The 27,668-nt window shown below is 44.0% G+C and overlaps 1 protein-coding gene across 1 annotated transcript; it reads right to left on the bottom strand.

The window, feature by feature from the left end:
* Window positions 1-20: 20 nt before the first annotated feature.
* On the bottom strand, window positions 21-27,423 carry LOC102839456 (chromosome unknown open reading frame, human C16orf70). Its single transcript, XM_006863599.1, has 16 exons — window positions 27,255-27,423; window positions 21,067-21,149; window positions 17,874-17,957; window positions 12,686-12,729; window positions 10,921-11,000; window positions 10,538-10,632; window positions 9,813-9,910; window positions 9,610-9,722; window positions 5,993-6,126; window positions 5,569-5,652; window positions 4,242-4,324; window positions 3,860-3,903; window positions 3,360-3,403; window positions 3,179-3,237; window positions 2,563-2,635; window positions 21-1,496 (listed from the first exon to the last, which is right to left on the bottom strand). Exons 1-16 carry the CDS (start codon window positions 27,316-27,318, stop codon window positions 1,410-1,412), a joined length of 1,269 nt encoding a protein of 422 aa, XP_006863661.1. The 5' UTR covers window positions 27,319-27,423; the 3' UTR covers window positions 21-1,409.
* Between the last annotated feature and the right edge of the window lie 245 nt (window positions 27,424-27,668).

Genomic DNA, 27,668 nt, shown 5'->3' with positions numbered 1-27,668 from the left:
CACCATCACACTTCTTTTACTACAAACATCCCAACAACAGCATGTACTGGGCAGGTGCTGAGGGCATAGGTGTTTTATTTGAGGGGAAGTACAGGGGATGATAAGTTTGGTGGAAGTCCTGACTGCCCCTGACAGTGGGATTGGGGGGGGGGTGTCGGGGTCTCTGGCCAGGCCACGGTCCACATGGGAAGACACCACAGTTGATCACAAAGTCATGGGAGTGCCACACAACCTTGGCTATTGGCCCAGGAGCCACAGAAGCCTGGGGCAGGTCCCCTGCGCATTCATCATTAGTCTATATAGGATGAGGCTGTACATGAGTTAATTACAAAAGAGTCATATTTACAAAAATCTGTACACACATTTGAAAAACTCACAAAATTGTTATCTATGTATCACAAGTTGCTAGACCAAAATATTAAAAAAGGGATAAAATGATACATTTCTCTTTTCAAAAGATTATTTTTAAAGCACATACGCTACTTTCCTTAGCAAGACCCATGAAGAGACTCGAGCAAACCCTGCCCTCCTTGAGCCCCCAGAGGTCTGGTGCCATGAATGACCCAGTCAGGGGGCACTGCCCAGGGCAGGGGCAGGGAGCCAGCCCACAGTGAAGAACTGAATGCTGGAATACAACAAAGGAAGGAATATGTCTTTGGCTAAAACTTTGGCATCAAATAAAAGGCAGACAGAATGGAAACATGCAGCCTCCACCAGCCAGGTTGGGGCAGAGTGAGGGCACAGGTAACTGTGAAGGCTGGCTCCAAAAGGGGAGGGTACCAGGTCTAGGCACGTTCCTGGAAGGTACAAAGCTGAGTTTCATTCACTTGGGAGTGCTAACTGGGCCTAGCAGGAAACTCGTGCAAGAAAGGAACAGGAAAGGGCAGGCGGGCCAGGTAGGCCACAGCCAGCTCATCAAGTAACTAAAGTGGATGTAGTGCAAACATCACAACCAAGTACTATGGACATGCTACCTGCTTGCTTTAACGGTCACGTGGCAATGCCTGGCCAAAGGTAGGACTCTGTGTCCTTACCCTGGGCATCGATGTCCTCAGCCACAGAAAAGAGCCCAAGTTTCCCCAATGTGTATGGGCCAGGGCAGACAGAACCCTGCTTCCTCGAGTTAGTCGAGAGTTCCTAAGTCCAAGTATGGAGGCTCAGAGTTTGTGCTTCTCTTTGCAGTGTCTGTTGCCTGCTGGTTGGTGCTTGCAGGCTGAGGATGGACAGAGGGATGATCTGGCCCTCACTCCAAAGCAGAGCACCATACCCAAGCCCCAACTCAAGAGCATCACACAACCCTCCAACACTGGCAAAGTGTCCAGGAAAACCCACAGCGTGGCTCACTGAGGCCCACTGAGCAAGATATGGCACACAGCTCCATGGGGCCAACGGGCAAGTGTGGTGGTGCCCTAGGAGAGCTCTGCTGTTCTCAAGTGGGCACCAGGCCTGGGGGGGCCATACAGGGTCACGGAGGCAATGTGGTTGTTCTGCATGACCTGATGTGAGGAGAGGACAGTGGGTTAAGGCAAGGAGGTGACACCCACAAAATACACCAGTGGGGTCAGCTTTGGGTCTGTGATTGCAGATAACAGATATGAGACTTGAAGCCTATGTATGAGGATTATGCAAGGAACCAAGCCGCTCACCTGTCTACACCCCCACCCCCCAGCTAATGTTGGGAACAACCTCTGCCCTCATTTGACCAGCCCTTCTGGAACAGATAAGAAAGAGATGTCTGTAACAATACAGAAGGAAACGTAGGGGCCACCCAACCTTATGCCAAGCCCTCGCCACTTACCCAGGTCATTCCCATGGCACTCCAGAGCCCCCAACACTCCTGGGCGGAGCCCTACCTGCCCCATGGCTCCCTTCCCTGTTGTACCCATGCTTTCATATGTAAACATGGACTTCCTGTCACCTCTCATCTTCAGTATAGACCACTACTTCGGCCTCTGAATCTCCCCAACACCATTTATGAACACTCACTGAGAAATTGTTGTTAAGTGCTATCAAATTGGTGCAGACTCACAGCGACCCTGTTTCTGAGGAGTGGCTGGTGGGCTTGAACTGTTACCTTATGGTTCAAATTGACATTGTGATCCAGCACTTATCCTACAGCGCCACAGGGTCACAGAGGCCAAAACAGGGATCTACAGTGAAGATGAGAGGTAACAGGAATTCCATGTTTACATATGAAAACATGGATACAACAGGGAAGGGAGCCATGGGGCAGAAGAACCCTCACTGAGAAATGGAGTCCTGGTGTGCTAAGTCCTATAGAATAAGCACTGAACTGCTAATCATAAGGTTGGCAGTTCAAACCTACCAGCCACTCCTTGGAAACCATACACAGGGTTGCTATGAGTTGGAACCAACTCCACAGCACTTAACAACACTAAGAAATAAGCATACCAAGTTCTCTGTTCACAGAGCTGTGAGGGCAGAACAACATGTTCAGTATGACAATGGGCCCTCCTTAACCTCCCTTAGACATCTATCTGCCTGTCCTTGCCATGCCCACTGACCCCTAAACCAGAACAGCTCTAGGGCCTCAGAGTTTACCTCAAAGATCATCCGCTGAAGACCAAAGCAGAACGTGGAGCCAAATGGGTTGGTGTTGTTTGGGGAGGACGACCTGAGGCCAGAGAAACCAGAGTTAGAGGTCAGGCCAGGCCAGGCCCCCAGTCCCTTCTATGATGGGGGCTCTCACCTCCCACACAGGCCCCTGAGGTCCTAGGAAATGGCCTCACTCTACCTGCATCCTATACAACCTAACCTGGCAATAAATGTCAGTACTGGGCTGGAGTGATGAGAAGTCAGGCGAGAAGGTTCTTGCAAGCAGCGGGGCCATCAGAAAAGGGACTATGGACTAGCAGGTAGCAGCTTTGATAAGGAAAACTCCAGGCCAGCCAGTCAAAATCACTCTCCTCTCTAAATCATAGCTAGGGCTGAGAGGCCTCCATCCCTAAAGGTAGAGTAAGATGAGAGGAGCTATCTCCAGGGGAAGCCTCTGTCACAAGTAAATATGCAGAATAGTTTGGCCCAGTCCCAATGTGTAGAGTGGGGCAGTTTGTTTGTGGTAGCCCCAAAACTTTTGTTAATTTCTAAGCAATACCCAGAAAGCCCAGGGCTGTGAGGAGCAGAGTGGGGTGGTAAGAAACAGCAACCTCTCACTCACCTGTGTAGGACTACAGGTTTCTCCACAGGGTGGCCCAGGAGCTCCTGGATGTTGTCCCACTGTAAGAGGAACAGGGTATATATATAGCCGGAGGTCAGCAAGGACCTGAACAGGCCTGTGACCACTGATAAGCCCACACCTACGTCATTCTCACACTGAGCCAGGTGGGAGAGGAGCTCACCTTGCTGTAGGTAGTGCATGTTTCTGTCTGTCCATCTGCATTTTCTGTAAAGAGAATACCAGGGGCAGTTGATAGCTGGCTCAGCCCTATCAGTGGTCTCAGTCTTAGATAGAATCTAGCCCTGGCCAATCTTTGCAGTGGGGCTGGAGTACAAAGGGAGGTGAACAGGCTGCCTGAGTGTGCCAATGTGGAAAAGCTGGGAGGTTGGAGTGGGTTTAGGGGTGAGAGAGAACATTATGTGTGAGCAATGGGAGCAGTCACAAGGCACCTGGATAATAAACTTGTCACCACCAGAGGCCGCGGTAATTGAAAAAGAGTTTTTTTTTTTTAAAAACAATTTTAGGAAAAAACTTTTTAAGGCCTGCAGGAGATTACAGACCCAGAAGTGCTGAGGCTACGGGCGGAAGTAGAGGACAGTGGCTTTGTAACCCACCCACCACCTTTCCTACAGTGGAAGTGCTCCAAAGCCTCTTCCTTCCCTAAAGGGCATCACCACTCACCTTTCTTTATGGCTAGTGGGATCTTGAACTCACAGCGGTGATAACTAGAAGGAGAAGGCAGATGGGATATCAGCTAAGCCTCCCAGAAGACCCAATGACCTCTGCACCCTGGAGATGAACAAACCTGCCCAAAGCGCTGGCTCTGAGTCTTTGACAGCACTCACCGGAGAAGGCCAGATTCTGGGATGGCCCCAAGATCTGAAGCCTTCATCACTCTGGGCCAGACCCCAAGCTTTTTGGACCTATTTTCCCATTTGCAAAATACTTGTTTCCCATAAAACAGCAAGAATTCAGGGGTAATTACTTAGTGGAAACCCAAAGGCACAAGCTCTCTTTCCTGGAGTTTTTCACTTTTTAGAGGGACAGGTACAGGTGTACTTACATGTTAAAATTATAATGCCCAGGGTAATTGGTATGTAAGACAAATTTCTTCACTTTGTGTGTATTTGCATCAAAGAGGATGTCCTAGGACAGAAAACAGCAGCAAGCAAGAAAAGAATGTTATTGAGGCAGGTCAAGACCTTTCTAACGCCCAACTCAGGGACATTTACTCCACAATGGGGATGATATCTGGGGACAATCACTTCCTTCCAAGGGGACAGCTAAGGTCAAGCAGCCTTTACTGGGCATTGTCAGTGAGGGAACTCAGCCAAGTACAGGTGGACCACCCCTTTCAGTTTGGGAACGAAAACCCTGCCAACAAGTATCTGCTACAAAATAGGCACCTGATGAGCACAGTTTGCAGCTTAAAGACTTTCAAGATTCAAGTGTCACTGACTCTTGAGGGACTCGAAAAGTACATGGCTATTTTGATGCCATGACCTGCCAGACCTATTTGGCTTCTATTATATTCTCTGTGGGGGTGGACAACCACTGGCACCAGCTTGACCTCTCACCAGGATCCAGACCCAGATTTGACACAAGCATTGGGTTGCTAACTGCAAAGTTGGTGGTTCAAACCCACTAGGCATTCCACAGGAAGATGAACCCGTTTACTTTTGTAAAGCAGTCTCAGAAACCCTAAGGATCAATTCTACTCTGTCCCACAGGGTCAAGATAAGCAGAGTCAACTTGATGGCAGTGGGTTATTGAATGCTTCCTCTTATCGCCCACAGCATTCCAGTTTTACATCTCACCAGCAGTTCAGGCCTCTGACCTCAGGGCTACTCTGACTCCACTCACATAAGAGGAGGAATGCTAAATCCTATTAAGGCTGATCCCTTCTCTCTTTCCCTCCCTGTTATCAATGGCCCTCAAACTCAGAGGTCAACCATGAACAGTACTCCTCTCTCCCACCACCAACATACAACAGAGGTCATACGAGCCCACTGTGACTTTCCCAATGCTCCCAGAGAGGCTGCTCATCTGGCTCCAGCTTCCGTTTCCTCAGTTTTGTGACCTCAGAAGAGGGTCCTGTGCTCAACAACAGGACTATTCTCAATACATCTTAAGCTACATGATTTCCAGAGCCTCCATCTGTGAAGAGGTTTTCTTACAAAAAGACAGTGAGGCACAACAGGGAGCCATCTCGGTGGCAGAAAAGTCTACTTTTGGTTACCAGTGCCTATACCAGACAGCACAGGACAAAGCCAGCTGGGTTAGGTTCCTTGATGGCTTGAGCACAGATGCAGCTTTGTGTGTCCACCCAGGTGTGCACAGGAGCACTGCCCACCCGATATAGGCCCATAACCTACAGAAATGGAACTCACCACCCCAAGAGTAAAGTAGTTAAAAAAGTAGTCATTGCACTTAGATGGAACTTGTTTATGAGGAGAAGGAGAATGAATTTTCATCTGTTGGGAAAAAATAATAAGAATTAAAATTCAACCACTTAATACAGTTCTGAGATTAATTGCAAGTCTATAAACTGTGCCCCTTGTATTAAGCTGTTGGGTCAGTTGGAGTGTGGGTTCTGCTGTGGTTGACTATGAACTGGACCCTCGTCTCCAAGGAAAGGCCCCATAGACAAAGTAGGGCAGCTTGACCTGTCTGATACACTTCTCAATCAGCTTTAAGTAGAATAGACTCTAAGGAGATATAGCAAATAGTACACATTTACTCAATATTAAATTAGTCTTGATTTATAACAAACAAATGAGATTGCTTATTCATTCTATAATCACATTTCCCTACCTTGTCTTCTGACTTATAGAAGACCTTGTGTGGAGAGCCAAGCATGCTAAGAACATCTTGGCAGGAGTCACCAAAATACACTGAACGTTCAAATACTCGCATCTTGGCATCTGCCAGAAGGCTGGGCCCACAACCTGTAGCAAACAAAGGACAGGTGGTTAGATTCCTGCACAGAGTCTGAGACCCTCCACTGGTTGCACTACCAGTCTGACTGAGACTGGTGGATTAGCCGACACAGGAAGCTTAGGGTCTGATGAAGGACACAATCAAAACGTTCTGCAACTGTGATAAAATAAACAGCAACATATAGTGCTATGAAAGGCTATCATGGACCCACAAAGACAATGCTATACATCCTACTTAGAAGTCTTAAAAGCTGGTGAGCGGCCATCTAAGGTGCAACTATTGGTATCTCCCTGTCCAGAGAAAAGAAGAGTGAAGAAAATGGAAGACACATGGAAACAATTAGTCCAATGGGCCACTGAACCACACACTGTTTATCACTATCAACTGCCCTGAAAGGGATCCTATTAGAAGGTCCTGGGTAGAATGGGAGAAAAATGTAGAGCAAAACTCAAAATCATAAAAAGGTCCAGATTTATTGGTCAGAAAGACACTGGTTTGTTGTTGTTAAGTGCCATTGAGTCAATTCCAACCCAAAGCAACCCTGTATAGGGTTTACAAGGAGTAGCTGGTGAGCTTGAACCACCAACCTTGTGGTTCAGAGACTTTGCAGTCCAGTGTGTTAACCCACAGCACCACACCAGGACTCCACACTTTAGAATAAAGTTTGCATATTCAAATAATTTGAAAACAAAAGTACAAAGTTCAGAAGGATTAGGATAGGAGGAATGAAAATAGGAAACATAAGGATGAAGTGGAATATGATGCTGTATTGTGGGGATTGCAATCAATGACATGAAGCAAAATTTGTATGAACTGTTGAATGGAAAACTGATCTGTTCTGCAAACCTTCACCCAATTCACAAAAATAATAATAAATAATAAAGTCTATCATGGGGTACTCTGATCTCTTGCCACTTTTCAGGTTCTGACGAGATACACGGATGTGTTTGTTGTTGTTGTTGTTAAGTGCCATTGAATCAGTTTCGACCCATAGTGACCCTGTATAGGGTTTCCGAGGAGTGACTGGTGAGCTTGAACCGCTGACCTTGCAGTTCAAAAGGCTTTGCAGTCTGGAGTATTAACCCACAGCGCCACACCAGGACTTCAGGATGTGTTTAGAGGTACTTCATTACACAACTGCTTTTACTTCCTTCTTCTTGAGGCCCATGAGTCTGCTTCAGGTTATACCTGTCCACCAAGATCATCAATACCTTTTAAAAGACACCAGGAAATTAACACTTTGTTTGGAAGGAATCTGAACGGGAAGGTTTAGAGGGAAAGTGCTAGAAATATGTTGATTTCTTCAATGTAACCCCCAGTTGAGACTGATCACTGTGTTAAGGGCCAAGAGTAAAGCCCCCATTAACTGATTCTCTATTTCTATACACATCTGATTGAGCCTTACAACTCAGGTAAGACCCACTTTCCTTCAAAAGAGACAAACCAGGAAGGTGGAGCAATGAAACAAAAACTCATCTGATTTGCCAAAAGTTTCTTCTTTGGGACGATTCTTTAAACCTTTTTTCTAATACATTTCAGAAATGTTTCCAGTTAATCTTTCTCTCTCTCACAACACAAACACACACATGGGGAAATGGTTATGAAGTAGACACACCAATAGTAAAATTCAAAGTATTTTGCACAAAACAAAAAAAGCAAGCAAAAATCAGAGGAACTAGAATTCTGATTCACAACCAAACTTCCCCTTACTTTTGCACAAGGCTTTACAGTTGCCAAAGTTCTTTCACGTACAACAATCCATTTGCTATGTACAGTGAGTTTCCCAAACCGAAAAAAAAAAACCAAACAACCAAACCCACTACCATTAGTTGATTTGACTCACTGTGACCCTAAAGGACAGAGTGGAAGCACCCCGAGTCTTCCAGGCTATAAATCCTTATAAGAGCAGGTTGCTATATCTCTCTCCCAGAGAGAAGATGGTGGGTTCAATGCAGACCTTTCTAGTGAACAGTTGAGCACTTTCACCATAGCACTACCAGTGCTCTTTTGAGACTCAGACTCCAGAGATCCAAAATCCAGCAAACCCAAGAAGGCTTCACTCAGTCTCTAGTCTCAGCACATATACTGAGTGGCAAGTCAACACAGTATTTCAATTAACTGGATCTTGGGAAAAGCATGGTCCGTATTTATCTTCTGCCCACTAATCTTGCAGCCTAATCAAAGCTGGGTAACCTACAAACCTCACCAAATCTTGCAAAGCTGGGCTGTGGGCCCCACGTTTCCAGTGGCTTATAACATTTCTCATATACCAGATATAAACATCCAGGTGGGACTGCAGGGAAGGAACCCTTCAGAGGCGAGTCTTTTCTCGTCTTCTCTGCCTGAAATTTAATCAAGTGAAAATTTCCTCAGCTTTAGGGGAGATTACTTTTTAGTTTCTGATTTCCTGGAATGAGTCTTCCTACCTATAAATTGCTGTGGGAACTGAGATGGTCAAACTGACTTCCGTGTTAAAAATAAAATCACTCTGGCTACACTTTATAAGGAAAGAGATGTGAGACATGGGTTGGCTGAGACAAACTACACATCTGATTGCCCAAAGGAAGCTCTCAGTGAATCATGCATTGGACAAAAACTCTGTGAGAGCCTGAATTAGCAAACTCCTCACTGGAGACCCTTACCCTATAAGCATGAACTAAAGCCTCAAATAGCTGATGTCTACAGGCAGGAGTCCTGGTGTGGCGCTGTGGGTTAATGCGCCCAACTGCAAAGCCGTTTGAACTGTAAGTTCGGTGGTTCAAGCTCACCAGCTGCTCCTTGGAAACCCTATACAGGGTTGCTATGGGTCGGAACCAACTCTACGGCACTTAACAACAACAACAACAACAACAACAACAACAACAGGCAGGAGCACTAGAGGATAATGCACCAGACCCCAAGGTCATTTTGAACCACAAGATTGTTAGTTTAAACCCACCAACCACTCCTTAGAAACCCTACAAAGGGTCACCATAAGCCCAAACCAACTATACAGTCCTAAAAACAACACAAGCAGGAGAAAATCACAAAGTGAGGCAGCATTTGGAGATAACAGTTACTATCGACAACAACTCTTTCTTGTTCATGGTCAGCAAAACTCTCAGCAGAGTGTGGCTAAACGTCAATTCACTAAGTCCCCTTACCCACCTACTCTGAGAACTTGGCATTGAGCGTGGACAAGGAGAAAGTAGGCAATATTTCAGCCTACATGATACATCCCCAAGATACAATTTGGGCACCACTGCAAAGCTACACAACCACACAGCATAGATAAGGCTTATGTGCATGCAGAGGGAATCATGTTAACTGTCTTAAGCTTATATTTAAGGATAAGATGATATTCTTTTCTGTCATAAATTGAAATGAAATCTTTGATTATAAACATGTGCATCATTTGCTTCCTACCAAATATATCTCTAAACATATGAGAGTTTAGAATTTCTCAAAATGAGTGTAATAAGGAACCCACTACCTCAAAGTCAGTAACTGACCTGCAGCAAGTAGGCGAAGACGTAAACCTGAGGGTCCACTTCCATCTCGAAGAACATCTACACTCTCAGCATACACATTGCCCAGGAAACAGCTCAAGGGCATCACAGGAGCCCTGGGGGCAGGCACAGAATAAGCAAGGCTTTGCCTCCCTTCCCAGGAAGCCCAGGGCCTCAACAAGAAGCCCATGAACGTCCTCACTTACTTGGTATCCTGTAGGCTGTTTCCGCTATAGATGTACATTCGTTTCACAGTCGCTCCGTGGGGAATCTGGAGAGAAGCTAGACCATGGGCAAAATTGGGCTGCAAACACAAGACAAGAGTTTTACTTAGGGCACACTGCAGACCATGTGACTCCAGCACTGCTGGAATGCCTTGTCACTAAAGAACTGGTCAGGTCACATCTGGCCCCAGATCAGTAAACTCACTCCAATTATGCAAGTTCACCTTAATTCTACATTGCTTTACTTTCCTTCATCAAAGCAAAGATGCATGAATGACTTCTTTACTTAAGATGTAAGCGTTATGAAAAGCAATCATTCCCATAATCCTTGGGACGCTGTTCCTTAAGGATGAATGGAATGCTACCAAAAGCAACAGATCACTGAAAATCCAGAGACTAAAATTTCTCAGATTCTGGCCAGAGAAAATTATACAGTGACCAGGAGCTTAAAACCAAAGCAGAATTGGGCAGCGGGATTCTAAGAAGTATATCGACCTCACTCAGTCTGCAGTGAGCAGTGCCCTCTCCTTGGGAATGCCAGCCTAGGCTTTGCTCTTCCTTTGCCACTGCATCATCCCCTGAAGAGCTCAATGACAAAGGAACCAAAGAAAGAGTGAATATCCAGCCTGCCCACATGGCACCGTCTGTTGACCCACATCACCAGGGCACTGGGGAAACCAATACCAGGTAGGGAAGGAAGGGCTAACCTCATACTTGGGCGCCTCCGTCCATGAGTCTAACTGAAAAGAGAAAGACAGTCCTCTGAAGTTGAGGTGGAAGAGCTGTTCAGCAGAGTTGTACACTGTGGGGATGGGAAGGGAGGGAAAAAGACAGGGTTGACTGGCACCTGAAGTTACTAATATAAACCAGCCTGGCAGGGAGTGATGACTGGTAACCTTCTTTTAGGCTCATTTCTGAACTGACCTATTAGACTAAAAATAATGGGGAGGAGTTTTCCTTCACACCCAAGTACCAAGCCCCAAACCCTATAGGAGCCTGGTTTCAGGGGAAGGGCTGGGGTGGTACCACTTGCCAGGTTTATCAATGTGTTACCCCTGATGACCAGAGGAATCAGATGGACACAACTTACCTCCTGGATGGGTTGCGCCAAAAGACTGGTCAATTTGCTCAATGGTGGGAGCTATGGCCTGAGAGTTAAAATGCACGCCACTGAAAAGCAAAGGTACTTTTTAATACCAGGCTTCATGGGATGGACGTACAGATCACGGGTGATTGTGGCTGCAAGAGTTATTATTAAAAGACAGTCTCAGAAGCTAAATTATATAACTTGTAATTAATGAGGTTAGAACAAGGCCAATTCTTATGAGGCTGATACAGTTTGTCCTCTGACCTCTCAAAACATCTGCAGACAAGGGGCACAGTCCAGAGAGAAAAAAATCTGCTCATAGCCCATGGCACCCCCAAGCTCAGTACGGCATTCAGACTTGGACAAAGAATGGTCAGCAGAAGATACAGTCAGTGTATTCTTCAGATGCATATTAGCAGTTTGGCTTAAAAAGGAACTTTCTTAGAAAAGCAACAGCCATGTCTTAGAGAAAGGCCGTATCCAAGCAGGGACACCTGTCTCCTTTAACAGGCAGAAGAGCTAGCCCTCAAAGACTGGGTAGGGAGAGAGGGATGGATCCTATGCAATGTACAAAAACAAAAAGCTGGGGTAAACTTGAGAGTTTATTCTATCACATGATTTCATGTGAAGATTAACTGTACATTACCTTTTGTTCTAATTAGAACATTACAGGAAAAAACATACACCACACAAATGCCATAACATCTAACCCCTCTTGTAATGGAAAGCTCACCAGATGTCTGTGGATGTTCTAGGTCAAGGTCTTAAGATCTGATCCACCATTAAGCCGCCTGCACACTGCCCCCATTGGATAATGACACCCTCAGAAACACAAATACATCTAGCCTGTTAAGGGTATGACTTAAGGAGGAATTTTAAAGGTTAAAAATAAATTAAAAAAAAAACCAAAAAACAGTAGTATAATTTATGGAATGCCTTTTAGAAAAAAAAAAAAAATTACGAAAACCCCAGGCACTATGCTATGTGCTTTATCCTCTGAACAATTTGGCAGCAACACTACTGACCCCATTTCTATGATGAAAAAACAAACTTTTACCCTAAGTCACAGAGGTTAAGTGAGGAAGCGTGACTCTAGATCCCACACTCTGACCCATAACCCAATGACTCTTAGCGACCCTGTATAGGGTTTCTGAGGAGCAGCTGGTAGAAGCAGTCCAGTCCTACAAGAGAAACCTGACCTTAAGGATATCTAAAATCTGCAGGAGTCAGTGCTATTACATCTTGGTGCATCCATTCCTCCATCAGCCAATACTACTTAGACCTACCATGGGAGCTGGGCCCTGCTCACACCTCACAAATGGAAGAGGCATCCTGCTAAGGATATCCTGAAAGGGATATTCTAGATATTAGCACAGTGCTTTGCCATAGTGAAGGTTCAAATATTTGTGGACCAAAATAATGGTCCCTTTGCTATTCTCTTTAGAGAGGCTTTCGAGTCCAATCCATCTCTGTTACTCATGAAAAGAGGTGCCAAGAGTCTGTGCAACAGGCAGTCATATCAACTCTGAACTGAGAATCCGCTTTGCTGTAAGGACTAAATAAGATAACACATGTGTGCAGTACTTAACACCCAGCAACATAGCACGAGGTTTTCTTCTCGTTCCAACTTGGAGCTTGTCTCAATAAACTACGGTACCAGGCCCTAATTCTTGGCTGCTGCAGAAGGAAATCTAGTGTTGACTACTAAGCACAGAAGTTAAAGCTCATGTGTATCAACTGTCACATTTAACAGGGAGAGAAAACGTACCAATATTTTAACTTTACTTTAGTCAAGTCATGTACTTCAATCACCTAAAAGAGAAAAAAAAAAAAAAAAATCACCCAAATGTTTTAAGAGTTATTAATGCTTTGAAGTTGGTAAGCTAACAGACTTAAAAATTTCATACTCCTTGGCATTATAAAAAAACTCAATTTGAGTCACTTTGAAAGGGTAGGGGAATAATTATGACTCTGAGAATAGCCAGTGTCCCCCACTTCATACAGCCTGGGCATGGCAAGTAGCCCACCTAGGCCAGCAGCTCAAGTGTCTATGGTCAACAGTGCTGGGGGTGGGGGAGTAGGGGCAGCCACTCTGCCTCCTTGACTGCTACCCCTATGGTTGGCCAGTGACTCAAAGGGCATCCCCAACCCGTGAGTGCAGGCTTCCAGGATGTTCCTTTTGTGCCACTGTCATCTACTAACCAATAGCCCAGTTTAACATTTAGGTGTTTCAACCCGGTCTATCTGATGGGGTAACAGTGGGTCTGATGGGGTCACAGTGGGCTGGAGCTAATCACATAGAGCTTCCTGAGTCACAGCTAGGAAAGCTTAAAGCCCTTGACTTTATACCCTGAAGGCCTTGGTTTTCTCAAAGGGAAGGAGACAGGAGAGCAACCGAGATAAGAAAGGAAAAGATAGTGCCTGTAAAATCTGTCACCTATGGAACTTCACTGCACATGGCTTTCTCGCTGGCTCTAGAGGCTGGGGGAAGGGACTAGAGAAGACAGCATCAGGAGGTGGTGGGGAGGGGAAGGGTGGAATTCTGAAGTCCTTAGATGGAAGGACAAATAGATGTGTCAAGTTGGGCCTGGTGCCAACCAACAACACCTAGATGGATCACTTCCTCAGCCTTCACATAGGTACCCAGGCCCTTCTGTAGAGGGAACTCACAGAAGGCAGAGAATGGTTTGATTCTAGTTTACTCCTTTCCCATTCACATGTGTTCACACTATTTTCTTTTGTGTTTCTGAATTATTTGCTACAACTCTCAACAGAACCCAAGCCGTTCCCATTTTCAGTGGTCAGTTACGAGACAAAAGATATGGTTAATAGCTTGATGTTAGACAGACCACTTATCCTCAGTCCTTCAGTTGCCTCACTGGTAACTGTGGTGAAGTACCTGCTCACTTGGATTGTTAGTATTAAATGAGGAAACGTATATAAAGCATACAGACAGGTGCCTAGCATGTATTAAATGGCCACTAAACATTTGCTTCAATTCTATGTGGTGTCTAGCCATCCTCTATTGTTGCCTGTTGAGTTAGATTATTTTAGCTTTTCATGACAAAAACTCTGCTATACAACATTTTTCAACATTCTCTTTCTATCTTTTCCCCTCAAATTTGCGATTAAACCACATTGAAAACCATCTTCTACCCTTCCCAAGCATGAAAATTCTGGCCAGTACAGACAGTATAACTGAGTCCACAAGAAGAGACAAAGGAGTTGTGGGGCTAAGTTTCCATTGTATTTTTGGAAAACCCATCTAGCTCTTAGCTGAGGCGCATTCATTCCATTCTCGTTCTATGCTTTATCTTTTCTCCTTAGCAGCTGAGGAAAACAAAAAAGTAGAAAACTCTCCCCCTTTGGGAAATTTCTTGGTTTTCTGCTTTTTTGTTTTCCCTTTAGAAAGGGAATTTATCCAAAAAAAAGAGGAAAATCTATGCTTCTGGTTACTCTTTCTTACTCAAATCCTTCCAGTACATTATTTTAAAAAATATTTCTCTAAGTAACTTTTGAAGTCCTGGTATAGTACTAACCACAAGGTTGACAGTTCAAATCAGCCAGCCATTCCTATACAGGGTTGCTGAGTTGGAAATGATTTGATGGCACTGAACAACTAAGCAATTAAAAATTTTTTCTAATTATAGAAGGAACGCACATTTACTGCAAATGATTTGGAAAGTACAGGAAAAACACAAAGAAAAAAATTAGTCACTTGTAATCCTAACATCTTAAAGGTAGGCACTGTTCCCATCCACTATAACACTATCCCCTTATTCTGCTTTTTGTCTGCCACTCCCCATTCCCCCTTTCCCCACCCCAAAGCTACCTTCCCTATCACCCAGGTTAACAAACATTTACCCTCTAGACTGTGAATAATTCTCCCTTTCCTCCCACCCCTGGGAACCATCATAGAATGCTTCTTTTAGCATGAAAACCTATCTTTTCACTTTTTACAACAGTGGTCTCACACAGTATTTGTCCTTCTATGATTGAGTAATTTCACTCAGCACTATGTCTTCCAGGTTCATCCATGTTATGAGGTATTTAGCAGATTCATTACTATTTTTCAAGGTTGTGTGTATGTGTATCAGTTTGTCTAACCATTCTTCTGCTGATGGACATTTAGGCTGTCACCATATTTTTGATATTGTGAAGAGTGCTGCAATGAACATAAGTGTGCATATTCATGTCATGGGTTTCTTGAGGATGTATACCAAGTAAAGAGATTCCTGGGTCATGCGGTATTTCTAGTTCTAACTTTTTGAGGAAGCACCATACTGTTTTCTGTTGTGATGCACCATTTTTATAACCCCACCAGGAGTGTAAGAGGGTCCCAGAGTCTCCACACTCTTGCCAGCATTTTTCTGGGTTTTTTTTGGTTGTTGTTGTTGAACTTTGCCATTAATGCTGGGCTAAGATGGTATCTCATTGTTGTTTTGATTTGCTTCTCTCTAATAGCCAGTGATCATAAACATATCTTCATGTTTGTAGGCTGTCTGAATGTCTTCTTTGGTTAAGTGTCTGTTCATGTCCTCTGCCCAATTTTAAACTGGTATATTTGTCGTCTTCTTTTTGAGGCATACTGAAATGTTCTATAAATTTTAGCTTAGTCCCTTGTCTGATATGTCATTGCTGAAAAAGTTTTCCTGGTCTATAGGTTCTCTTCTGGTGAAATCTTTTGATGCACATAGCATCCAATTTTTAGGAGGTCCCAGTCATCTATTTTGTCTTCTGCTGTTTGTGTATTTTCGGTTGTGTTTGATAGTGTATTTATGTTATATATTTGACCCCTAACTTTGCCCTTATTTTTTCATAGATAATCTTTATAGTTCTAGGTTTTAGAGTTAGGTGTTTAATCTATATTGTGTTATTTTCTTTAAAACATAGTGTGAGTCTTGTTTCATTCTTGTACAAATGGATTTCCAGTTTTGCCAGGACCATTTGTTAAAGAGAATATCTCTTCCCCATTTAATGTGTTTTGGTCCTTTGTCAAAGATCAACTGATCATAGGTGGGTGGGTTTACTTCTGAGCTTTCAATACTGTTCCCATTGGTCTGTGTGTCTATCGTTGTACCAGTACCACGCTGTTTGATGACTATAGCTGTGCAGTAGTCTTTGAGATCAGGAAGTAAGAGGCTTGCTACTTGGTTCAATGCTTTTTACCCAGGGTCTCTGTCCTGTTCATGTAAAGTTAATGATTAATTTTTCCATCTCTTTAATGAATGATGCTGGAATCTGGATTGGGATTGCATTATCTCTACAGATTGTTTTGGGTATTGTTGACACTTTCACAATGTTAAGTCTTCCTATCCATGAGCATGATATACTCTTCTAGTTTGTAGGTCTCTTTTGTTTTTTTCTAGTAGTCTTTTGTGGTTGTCTTTGTATAGGTCTTTTGTTTCTCTGTTTACATTCTGGAGTCCTAGTGCAGCACCGTAGGATCAGCACTGGACTGCTATTCACATGGTTCGTGGTTCAAACCCACCAGTTGCTACTTGGAAACCCTATATAGGGTTGCTATGAGTCAGAACTGACGTGAAGGCACTTAACAACAACATTTAATCTTTTGGGTGGCTATTGTAAATTGTATTGTTTCCCTGATTTCCTTTTCAGAGCTCTCTTTCTCAGTATTTTGTTGTTGTTGTGTGCCGTGGAGTCAGTTCTGACTCATAGCAATCCTATATAGGGTTTCTTAGGCTGTAAATCTTTATGGGGGCAGAAAGCCAGAGGAATGTAATTGATTTTTGTATGTTGATCTTGTATCCTGCCAATCTGCTGAATCTTCCAATAGTTTTCTTGCTGAATCTCTGGGAAGCAGTTGACTTTTGATGTGATGATAAGTAGGTACTGCCCAAATCTTCTGAAAAGGTTACTCCATAACCTAACCAGATGACAGCTCTGACACATCACTGCCGAAGGTCTGGACATGCTGCTGGCCCAGAGCCCACAGTCAACCCTGTGATTTTCAGACACAAGCCTAGTGTCATGTGACTAACCTGTGTAGCTCAGGCATTTACAAACAGGGTGTATTAAAAATATCCTGGACTAACACAGGTGTTAGCAAATTGCACGTGAATATAAAATTAAGACAAGCCCACACACCAGCAAGTTGTTTGTTTCCATTTTCTCAAAGGAATTAAAAAATAAACTCACCACTGGTGGTGGTAACCCACAGCTCCCAACATTTCTGAAGAATAGTTTCCATTCTCTAGCTTCTATGTCATACTGTCTGACACAAGAATAAAATAAAGCAAGATACATAAACCTGGCTGAAGTCACTTGGTCCTATTCTACAGTTAGACCCCATCTTTGTTGTTGTTCTTGTTATTAAGTGTCCTTGAATCAATTCTGATTCATAGCGACCCTATATAGGGTTTCCAAGGAGTGGCTGGTGGATCTGAGTTGCCGACATTGTGGTTTAGCAGTCCAGTGTGTATCCTACAGCACCACATAGTACTTCAAAAAGTTTGAACACCTAGCTTTCCTTAAAGAAGAAACATATTATTTAATACAACCAATATGTAGACAAGGAGCGGTTGGTGGGTTTGAACCACCAACCTTGTGGTTCACAGTTCATAGCTAATCTAACAGCACCACATCAGGCTCCATCTCGGTATCTGTTAAGACTTAGGGAGAGCTATACTTAGGCCCACTCTTGTTTTCATATTCAACTATAAGTCCTCATTCTATTGCATGTTCTCAGAATGCTCAATACTTCTTTACCTCCACCTCTGGAACCTGTACCAAAAAAGTCCTCCCCAGCCCCTTTCAACCACTGGATCTCACTACAATCCCAGCTCGATAATCTTCCTTATTTTAGGGGGCCGGGCAGAGATTTAAACCCCTGTACCATGGTGGTCTCTAAACCAAAGAAGTCCACACCCATGTTAATTGGCTCCAAGAAACCGGCTGAACCTGACATGAAACATTTGTTGTCATTTATAAGTTACCTTAAGTCTCTGATTGAAAGCATCAAACAGTAGTTTGATCCCGTCCTGAGTCAGGTTAAGAATGAGGTCATGGCTTAGAGGAGACTGGAAAACAAAAATAAAACACATCCTAAACAAGTGATGTACTCACCAGTATCTACTGAAAGCTTCACAATATAAACGCAGCACACAGAAACATCTCAGTCAGACAGCTTGTCCTCTCCTAACTAGCAAGGTTTGGAAGCCAGAAAAACACGAGCACATTAAATGCAGTGTCTTCCACCTCTAGCCTGCAGCTGCTACTTTATAGAATTAACAGAAAAGAACCACTCCCGTCCAGGTTTTGAAAATAATACCTGGATAAAGGGCCAAAATTATATGAGTATACAAGCCATGTTGAAGTTCCAAGGTACATATGTGTTGTATAGCATGGATTGACGGCTTTCAAGCCTACAGAGCAGTTGATGAGGAATGTGGGTCATTGTGAGAAGACCAAATACAGGACTCAAACCCAGCAGCCACTACTTGCTCCATGCCAACGGAATCAATATCCATTTATTTACATGCTGGTTGTTTGTACAATGCACAAGGAACACATTTTATTCTGGACTGTTTTAGGCTAAATTTCTATCAGTTTACACATGAGACACCATTCTTCTTCCTTCCTCTTTCACCATCCCCAATCCCTTATTCCATGTGCTTCGTTCTGAAAGCCTAAGTCTAAAATCTAAGTAGTCACATTTCTACATTTGCCTCTTCTAAGACCTAGAAGGAAGGGGATCCAGCATAGAGCAAGGCCACAGAACTGGCCTTGAGTCCTGGTGAGCTAGTGACCTTAGGTGACTTTCAAAACTTCTCTGGGCTCTGGTTTCTTTAAGAGAATATCTTCATATCCCTTCCTCACAGAGTTGTTATGCAGTGAGAGACTGTAGGTCAGGAAACCAAATCCAGGACCCTGCAGCACAAAGCACTCCTTCCTCTCATCTCGACTCAACCTACGTGCCATCGATCCAAAGCAATCAATTCAAAGACTCAAAGTCTAAAGAGTCTCCACAGCCCGGAATCAGGCTGCCCAGAAGAAGAAGGAAAACAGAACCATCGAAAACCCCATCCTTTCTTCAAAACTGGAACACAACTGTTCTAAGGGATTAGAGAAGTTTCTTCACAGTTTTTCAGGGTAGACAGCATGTGTGGGCCCTAATTCTGAATGCTCTCCAGAGCTTTCTGGAATAGCTCAAACTGTCTGTTCCCCTCGATCCCCTTGATCTTCACAAGGCAATGGGCCCAAGTGGTACCATCATGCCTGGCAAAAATTAGACGAATGTTGTTAATTCTCCAGTAGGTCAGCATGAATGTCTAAAACCATTAGGTATCAGGCAAGATAATGGACTAATGAACCCTGACCTAAGGTCATCTATTCTCAACCCAGAACACAAAGTTCCATTTCTGAGAGAGCCATTTCATGGAGATAATAAGAGGAAGCAACATTTTACTTTCATTCAAGATCCTTGCTTGAAAGAGGAATGCTGGGAGGATCTCGATTTCCCTCTACTCTCTTAAGGTCTGATCATTTTTACCCTGACATTATTACAATTTAGGGTAGAACTAGGCAGTTTTCAAAAGCAAGCAAACCACCCTTAAAAGCAGTTTTATTTCTCTAGAACCAAAATACACATACTCTATGATGTTTTAGCAGCCCTCCCAGTAACCCAGCACTGTGCCGTCTTCCATTTGAAACAGTTTAATAAATAAAACAGTTGCTAGTTGTTAACATCCTTTCAAAGAAATACAGGACCTCTACTTGACATGTACATTTAATTTTCAAGGTGTGCTCTGCCTAGAGACAAGAAGATAGTTCTGAAACTTGTGATGGGGGCAAACTCTTCCTGGCACTTGATGGGGCGCAAAGGGGCAAATGGGAAAGGAAATGAAGAGGGTAGGAGAAAACAATAGGGTCCACACGTAAGAAGCATCACATCACAGCTAAGATCATATTCTCTTGATCCTCATCAAAAGATGAATCGATTATAAGGAAACTATATTCCAAGAGTTAGATTTAATTGAGCAGCAACTGATTTGGTTTTATACCCATTAACAAGAGACGCAGCAGACTGGTTATTAATTTGCCACAAGTCAGGAGACTAACAAAGGAAGAAAAGTGAGTGAACCAGAGTATGGACTCAAAAACCCATGTTTTCCAACTAGTTCCAGTTGCTTAGAAGGTATTAGGAAATATTAGCTTAATGCTAACGCTACCTTTTGTACACAAACGCTGGAATGACAGGCAACAAAGATAACCTCTAGGTTAACAGGTAGAACTCTGGCCTGGTTCTAAGCAAAACTAAAAATATATCACCTACTTGTAATTCACATTTTTAATGTCAAAAATAATGTTACTTGCTTTAGGATTTGAAATTAATTAGAATATCATGAAACTGGTTGGTAGTCAGGTTTCAGAGAAGCCACAAGAACATTCCGTAGCAAAACCATTTCAAAATTTGTGACAGGTAGCACATGCTCTGTGTGGCAGAACTGCAGACTCTGGAGTTCAGTGGAGGAGAGATCTTTCAGGGAGATAAGTTCAGGACTGGTAACCACAAGGTCAGCTGCCCTTCGAAACCCAATACAGGGTTGCAAAGAGTTGGAACCAACTTGACAGCACACAACAACACTTTATTGTTATTATTTTAAAACCACAAAAGAAGGCCAGAGACAACTCTGAGGTAACCTCCCAATAACAAGTCCCTGCCTAAGGTCCAGCAGCTAAGTCAAGCACAGATAAACACCAGGCTGTTACTGGTAGTGGTGATGGTGTAGAATGGAGTTGGTTCCGACTCATAGCGACCCTGCATAGGGTTTCTGAGGCTGTAACTCTTTATGGGAGCAGAAACCTCATCTTTCTCCCACGGGACAACTGGTAGTTTCAAACTGCTGACCTTGAGGTTTGCAGCTCGACTCGTAACCACTACGCTACCAGAGGTCTGTAGGTTCAGTTACTACTGCTGTTCAAATCCTGCCAGCACTAGATTGATTATCAACAGCAAAGTTTCACAGTTTCAAAAAATGTGCTTGGTCCAGTTAGTGCTAGAGACTCTCCCATTCAATCCCAGTGACCCAGCAATCTCTGCTAGTCATCCTCTCTCACAGCGTCACCTCTGAAGGTGATTCACTGATTAGGGATGCTATTTCAGTAAACAAATCAGTCACCACTCACCTGCTCACTGTAGAGAACCTGAACATTTTTGATGATGCGACAGTGCTTCTGAAGAATAGCTACTGCCTGAGCCAGAGGCATCCCTGAAATAAAGCAAGGACATCTGTGTGGTTACTTGGGTCATCCATTTACTGACCTCTTCTACTGTGGCAGGCAATGGTCCCTGCAATAAAGCTTGGGGTAGGAGCCACTAAAGTTTAACAGATATCTTAGTAAATAAAGTTTCAATAAGCAGTAAGAGCAAGAGTTAGGCAGCAAGCCCACTAAGGGAACAGCTGGCCTGTCTAAGGGAATGGAGTAAATGTACTGATGAATATAATATATAAAGTTGAACAGTTAACTATCCCTCAAGTGTATGGGGCGTATGGTCAGTCTTCTAAACTGTACAAATATTATGTCTTACCAATGAAATCTTATCACTTGCCTGTTTATAACCCTCAAATGGCATCCCAGTAAAGGGGGTAAAACTCAAACATCATAACATCACCTAAAGGCCCTGCATAATCCTTCTAATCCTGTCTATTTCCACCCACCTTTCATTCCACTACTCTTCATGCCCCCTCCTTTGTTTTTAAAATACATCAAGCATTTTCCCACCTCAGGTCTTTGTACGAGCTCTGGCCTCTGTCAGATTATTCTTCTCATAGCTGGCTCCTTCTCATCCTTCAGGCCTTGGCTCACTCACACTTCACTTCTCTGATTGCACTATCTAACGAAGGCTCCTACAACTCTATGTTAAGTTACTCTTTTTTCTGCCCACCCCTCATTCACTCACTTCAACAACCACTTAGCTTCCAACTCACATCTCAATCTATTTTCTGTATATATCTACAGGCAAGTAAATCAACAGATTACCTCCAATACTTATCCAGTCACTAACGCCAGAAACCTCTACATCCCGCCCCCCATCTTTTCAAATCTAGTTTCCAAATGTTCTTCCTAAACTCATGCCTAGACTTTACTAATAAATACACTTTCTTCCAAAACCAGACTCCTCCACAGGGTCCTAGACAGCTGCTACCAAGCTGAAGAGGGACTCTAGACAATCTATTTTCTTCTGCCAGTACATCATGTTGTAGTTATAACACCAAATTGCTTAGAGTTCACTGTACTGTAAACACAACCTAGCTCTCCCATTGTTTTTTTAAAATTTGATTTGAAGACTTAGGCTTGCTGAACGTGAAAAGGACTTAAAATACTTACCGATGAAGATCAAAGACCACAGCCTTTGGTATGGATTGCATCTCAATGTAAAGAAAACAAATATCCTCACCACTGGACCAATAAACAACATTCTTATGAATGGAGAAAAGATCGAAGTTGTCAAAGACTTCGTTTCTCGGGTCAACCATCAACACTCATGGAAGCAGCAATCAAGAAACCAAACAACGTATTGCATTAGGCAAATCTACTGTACAAGACCTTTTTTAAGCATTGAAAAGCAAAGATGTCAGTATGAGGACTGAGGTGCGCCTGACCCAAGCCATGGTATTTTCAATAACCTCATATGCATGTGAAAGTTGGGCAGTGAATAAGGAAGACTGTAGAAGAATTGATGCATTTGAGTTATGGTGTTAGAGGAGAATATTGAAAATACCATGGGCTACCAAAAGAAAAAACAGATCTGTGTTGGACTGGTATAGCCAGAGTGCTCCTTGGAGGCGAGGATGACCAGACTTTTTTTTTTTTTTTTACACAACTGATTGCTTTTTTTTTTTTTTTTAATGTTTTATTGTTAATTATGTGATAGTTTTCCTGGGAGAACATTAGCTTTACATTCAACCTATCTATTGTGTATCGTTTCATTGCCATGGTTACAATCCCTTCCATGCATCATCAATAAGCCAAAGTGTATACCCTGTTGTTGTTGTTAGGTGTCTGGTGTAGACTTCTGGTAGGGCCCTGTTGGTATTCACTGGTTCCAGGAACAGGACTATTGGCTCTCGTGGGTTGACCGAAAGTTTATTTTAAATCCCCAAGTCAGGTCACCTGCCCTCTCTCCTTCCACAGTATCCTCACAACTACCTAATTATGACTAAGGAACTATTTCTGTAATCCCTCCCTCCTATTAGACTAAACTCTTAAGGGCATAAGACTTCTTCTTATACACATTTTACTATTTGTAAACAGAGTCCAAAGAAGTAAATGCTGCTTTCAGTGTTTGTGGAACATGGTAATTATGAAGCAGGCAGCTATTCTCCCGTGTCTACCCTCTACAGGCATTTTAAAGACAAATTTCAAAAACAGAAATTTAGAGAGATGCCTCCACAGGTTGTTGTTATACACCATTTTGTGTCAGTACCAATATTTCAGATTTGCACTGCTTCTACCCCACCTCAATTCAAACCATCAGTGGCATTCTGAGATTCTATTTGGCCTAGGTTTTCTTGTCCCTGTTGTTGGCATCTCCTCAATCTCCCAACATTACACAAAGACCAGGAAGGCAGCCAAGAAGCTGGATATGCTCCCTATTGTGATGCCAGGCAGTTAGTGGCAGGGACTAAATACAGCTGCATTTGCAGATTACAAAAAAGAAACAAGGAGGAAGCTGAGTCTACCTTCAGGAGAGGAGAGCAGTGGGAAGCAGGAAATCTTTGTTCATCTTTTTATATGTCATCTCTACCTCACCAGGCAAAGTGAGATGATTGTATCTGCCTTACAGGGTTTAGTGACTTGCCAAGAATGCAATTCTAAATTACAGATCCCCTTCCCAGAACTGTCCCTATTGTTGTTGCTGTTGTTAAGTGCCTTCAAGTTGGTTCTGACTCATAGCAACCCAGTATAGGGTTTCTGAGGAGAGGCTGGTGAATTTGAACCGCAACTTTGTGGTTCAAACCGACACTGCGGTCCAGTGCATTATCCCACAGCACCACACCAGGACTCCAAACTGTCTCTATTGACAGCAATTTGAATGTGCTGGTGTGCAGAGAGATGGAGAGGAAACTGACAGTTACATGACCACCAATTCTCACGCAAACACCATTTAAAAATGCAGGTTTAAAAGCCCACACAAGACAGTAATGAAGATATGGGCTGAGTTCAACCAAATTCTCTACTCTTGTAGACCTTGGATTGAGAGAGAGAAGAGGAAGGGCTGGTTGGTCCGAAGTTTGGGGGAGACTTGAGAAGTCCTGAGCCCATGGACACTGATCTAGCCATTAGAGCTGAGAGTGAAGCGTTCAGCTGATACGAATGGGTGGAGACACACAAAAACACCCAAAATTGCAGATTTGACGTAGCTTCGATGGCTTGGTGACCAGAGGTCAACTTGTTGTTGTTATGTGCCGTGGAGCTGGTTCTGACTCATAGTGATCTTGTACAGGGTTTCCGAGGCTATAAATCTTTACGGGAGCAGATCACCCCATCTTTCTCCCGCGGAACTGCTGGTAGTTTCGAACTGCTGACCCTGAGGTTAGCAGCCAGATTCGTACCCACTAAGCTACCAGAGCTCCTTAGAGGTCAACTAGAGGGCGATAAATGAATTTGATAAAGGAAGCAAATGTAAATGGCTACAATTTGAAGATCTTGCCCTGTACTTAATGGATGTAGTAGCTCAAAATACCAACCACGAGGGAAGGAGTCTTCACATCAAGGATCAAGCTTATCCCCTGTGTATTCAGGATTGACAGGAATGGGCAACTTAGACATTGGCTACTAAAAGGGGGGTGGGGGGCAGCTTACCATAAGACATGAAGTGGCTGACTTAAAAGATTTCAAGAGGGACTTGAGTTTAAGAATGGACCAGGGGGGTAGATTCCCCACTGACTAGTTTTCATCTTTTCTACTTGTCTAAATGGGTCTGATGTAAAGGAGATAGGGATAGGATTCTTTAGATTCAACAGTAACTGTTATGACTAATTGTGATAGTCACAACTGTAAAGGTAGAAGTTTTGTACCATAAGGGGGTGTAGTTATTCTCACATTCCAGGAACAAAGGACGCTAGGACATCAAAGGAGAAGCACATGAGCAGGAACACGGGACCCTAACCAGAGAAGCAGCAACACCAGAGATAGAGGCAGAGGTGATGGCATAGAGAGAGCAGCTGAGGACTCTAGACTCATGGAAAGAGAAAGGCTAAGTGCTGGTGGCCAGGAAGCAGGCTTGTAGAATGTGTCCTTTGGCTGTTTGGTGGTGTTTAAATAATTATATCCCAAGTGTTTTTGTGCATATCAAAAAACAAAAACAGAGGGAATAGAAGCAAATACTGTTGAATGATGATGCATGGAGGGGATTGTAATTGAAATGAAACAAAACACAATAGGAAAAGTGCAAAACTGATGTTCTCCCATGTAATCGATCTCAATTCACAATAAAAGCTTAAAAAAAAACCAAAAATACTTAAGAGAATCCTCAAGACTCAGGTATCTCTATGAACTGTCCCTCAAACTTCAATTCTGGGTCCAATCTACAGAAACACTTCTTTCACTGTTTTGTTTGCTAGAACTCCCCAAACCCTTGATTTCTGGTAATGGATAGTCAGGAGAGGGAGTTAAGGCCTCAACATGACAGTTTCCAGAAAACACTGTTCTCCTATCCAGTTTTCTGGACATCCTAGTCACTATTTTTGGCTAAGGAATTCTGAATATATGGAGCACAATGAAACTCACAAACCAGTCAAAGCACAGTTTGAGGTTATGACTGTGGTTCTTGCCCTGTGAGGTCCAATGATGGGCAGAAGCCTTCAAGGGGAGGGGAGGAAAAAAGTTAACTAGAAGTCCTGGTGTGCATTGTATTATAAGAACTGGACAGTCAAGCACAAGGCCAGGGGTTCAAACCCACCATTTTCTATTAACCATTAACAGTAGCAACAAATAGCATCAGGGGCTGGAGGCAAAGATATCACCAACTCCCCACCCAAGTTCTAGGTACTTCACAAGAGGCTGAAATATCTCCTCACCAAACCCAACCTATTCAGAGACCCTACATAGGGTTTCTGAGACTGTAAACCTTTATAGGAACTGACAACCTCATATATTTCCCATGGAGAGGATGGTGGGTTTGAACTGCCAACCTTGCAGTTAACAGCCCAATGCCTAATCCACAGTGCCACTAGGGCACCTTGGATCATCTCATAATAGCTCCAATTTTGGGGAAAACTCTGTAGGAGTGGCTTAAATTATGAGAGAAGTTGACTAAGATCCCCCAACGAAAACTACATCCTACATCCCACAGTGGGCCCTGATGTGGTGTTAGGATTAGCACTGGACTGCTAACAACAAGGCTGGTCATTCTAACCCACCAGCAGTTCTTGGAAACTCTATACAGGGTTCCTCAATAGCACATGACCACCACCACCCACAGGAGGCAGACAGTTTGATTCCGGGAGTCACCGGGCAACAGCAGGGCCCTACCAGCAATCTGCACTGTCTCCATAAGTACAGGCCTTCTAGATTTATGTATCAGCCACGCAGCCCAACGCTAGCCGACTGTCCAGCTGTGGTGAGACAGATGTGCAGACTCGAACAAACACAGGCACCAACACCTGCTCCCCACCCCTTGTTGCCAGGGCCAGAACATCAAAGTAAACACACACTGGTTACTGAGCACTTCCATCCTTGTACGCAGGGGGTAGTGATGTGCGGGCTGGGGAGGAAGGAGTAAAGGCAAAAAAAGAGTTGGGTCAACAAACCAAAAGAAAAAGACAATCGCAACTGCATTTTCTACAGACTAGGTACGTTTCTTTCCTCAAATGCCTATTTCATTCAACTTTGAACTCTCACAGCTGAAGTCTCAAAAGAGGAAAGAAGTCAGACGTTCCTTGACTACAAATTCCTTCACTCCCTTGTCAGATCCCCACTGGCTGATTAGGGGCTCCAAGCCTAGGTTTCTGAAAAGGGACAACCAGAGAAGCAGGAGGCAGATCACTTCGCTTTTATTTAATCTGTGGGTAGAAATAAAAATGACCAGAGGACCGACCCTCCAGGATTACTTGAGATAATTACGCTCTACAGAGCATAGCCTGGCACCAAAGCTCGGGGCGTGTCTGCAGTTCTTCTTCTTACTACACTCCCAGCGCCCAGGGAGCAGCTCTGCTGAGGCCCGAGGCGAAGGCGTCAGGCTGGTCGGAGTCGGTACCTGGCGCCTGGAGCCCAAAGAGTCGAGCGGACGGACAAGACAAGGCACAGGGGCATACCAGACAAAAAGAGACATAGGAAGAGTCCGGAGGTACAAAGGACCCCATACTCACCCAGCGTGAATTCCCATTGCTCATTCCCCAAAGAGCGCTCGGGCACCACCTCCAGATCCAGCATTGGTTCGGCTCGCCGGGCCGGGGCGGCCTCCCTGCGGCAACGCAGACGGAACCGGAGCTGAGAAGACAAAGCAGCGGCTAACCTGCCACCCCCGCCGGCCCGAGGCGGCCCTGTTCTGTGCGGGCGGCGGTGGCGGTGGCGGTGGCGGCACCAGCCCAACAACACACCTCACCTCACCTGACCGGCAGGAGCCGCGGCAGCAGGAACAGCGGCGGCGGTGGCGGCTACGACTGCAGCAAAAGTGGCGTACTGGGCCGTAAAGTGCGTCGGGGGCGTGGCAAAGGCGGGATTTCTATTGGAGAGGAGGACTAAGGCGTAGTCTTGTACGCGCATACTCCGGCACAGGTGAT

The sequence above is a fragment of the Chrysochloris asiatica genome, unplaced genomic scaffold, assembly GCF_000296735.1.
Source record: "Chrysochloris asiatica unplaced genomic scaffold, ChrAsi1.0 scaffold00055, whole genome shotgun sequence".
Classification (NCBI taxonomy): Eukaryota; Metazoa; Chordata; class Mammalia; order Afrosoricida; family Chrysochloridae; genus Chrysochloris; species Chrysochloris asiatica.
This window is presented reverse-complemented; position numbering and strand designations above follow the sequence as displayed.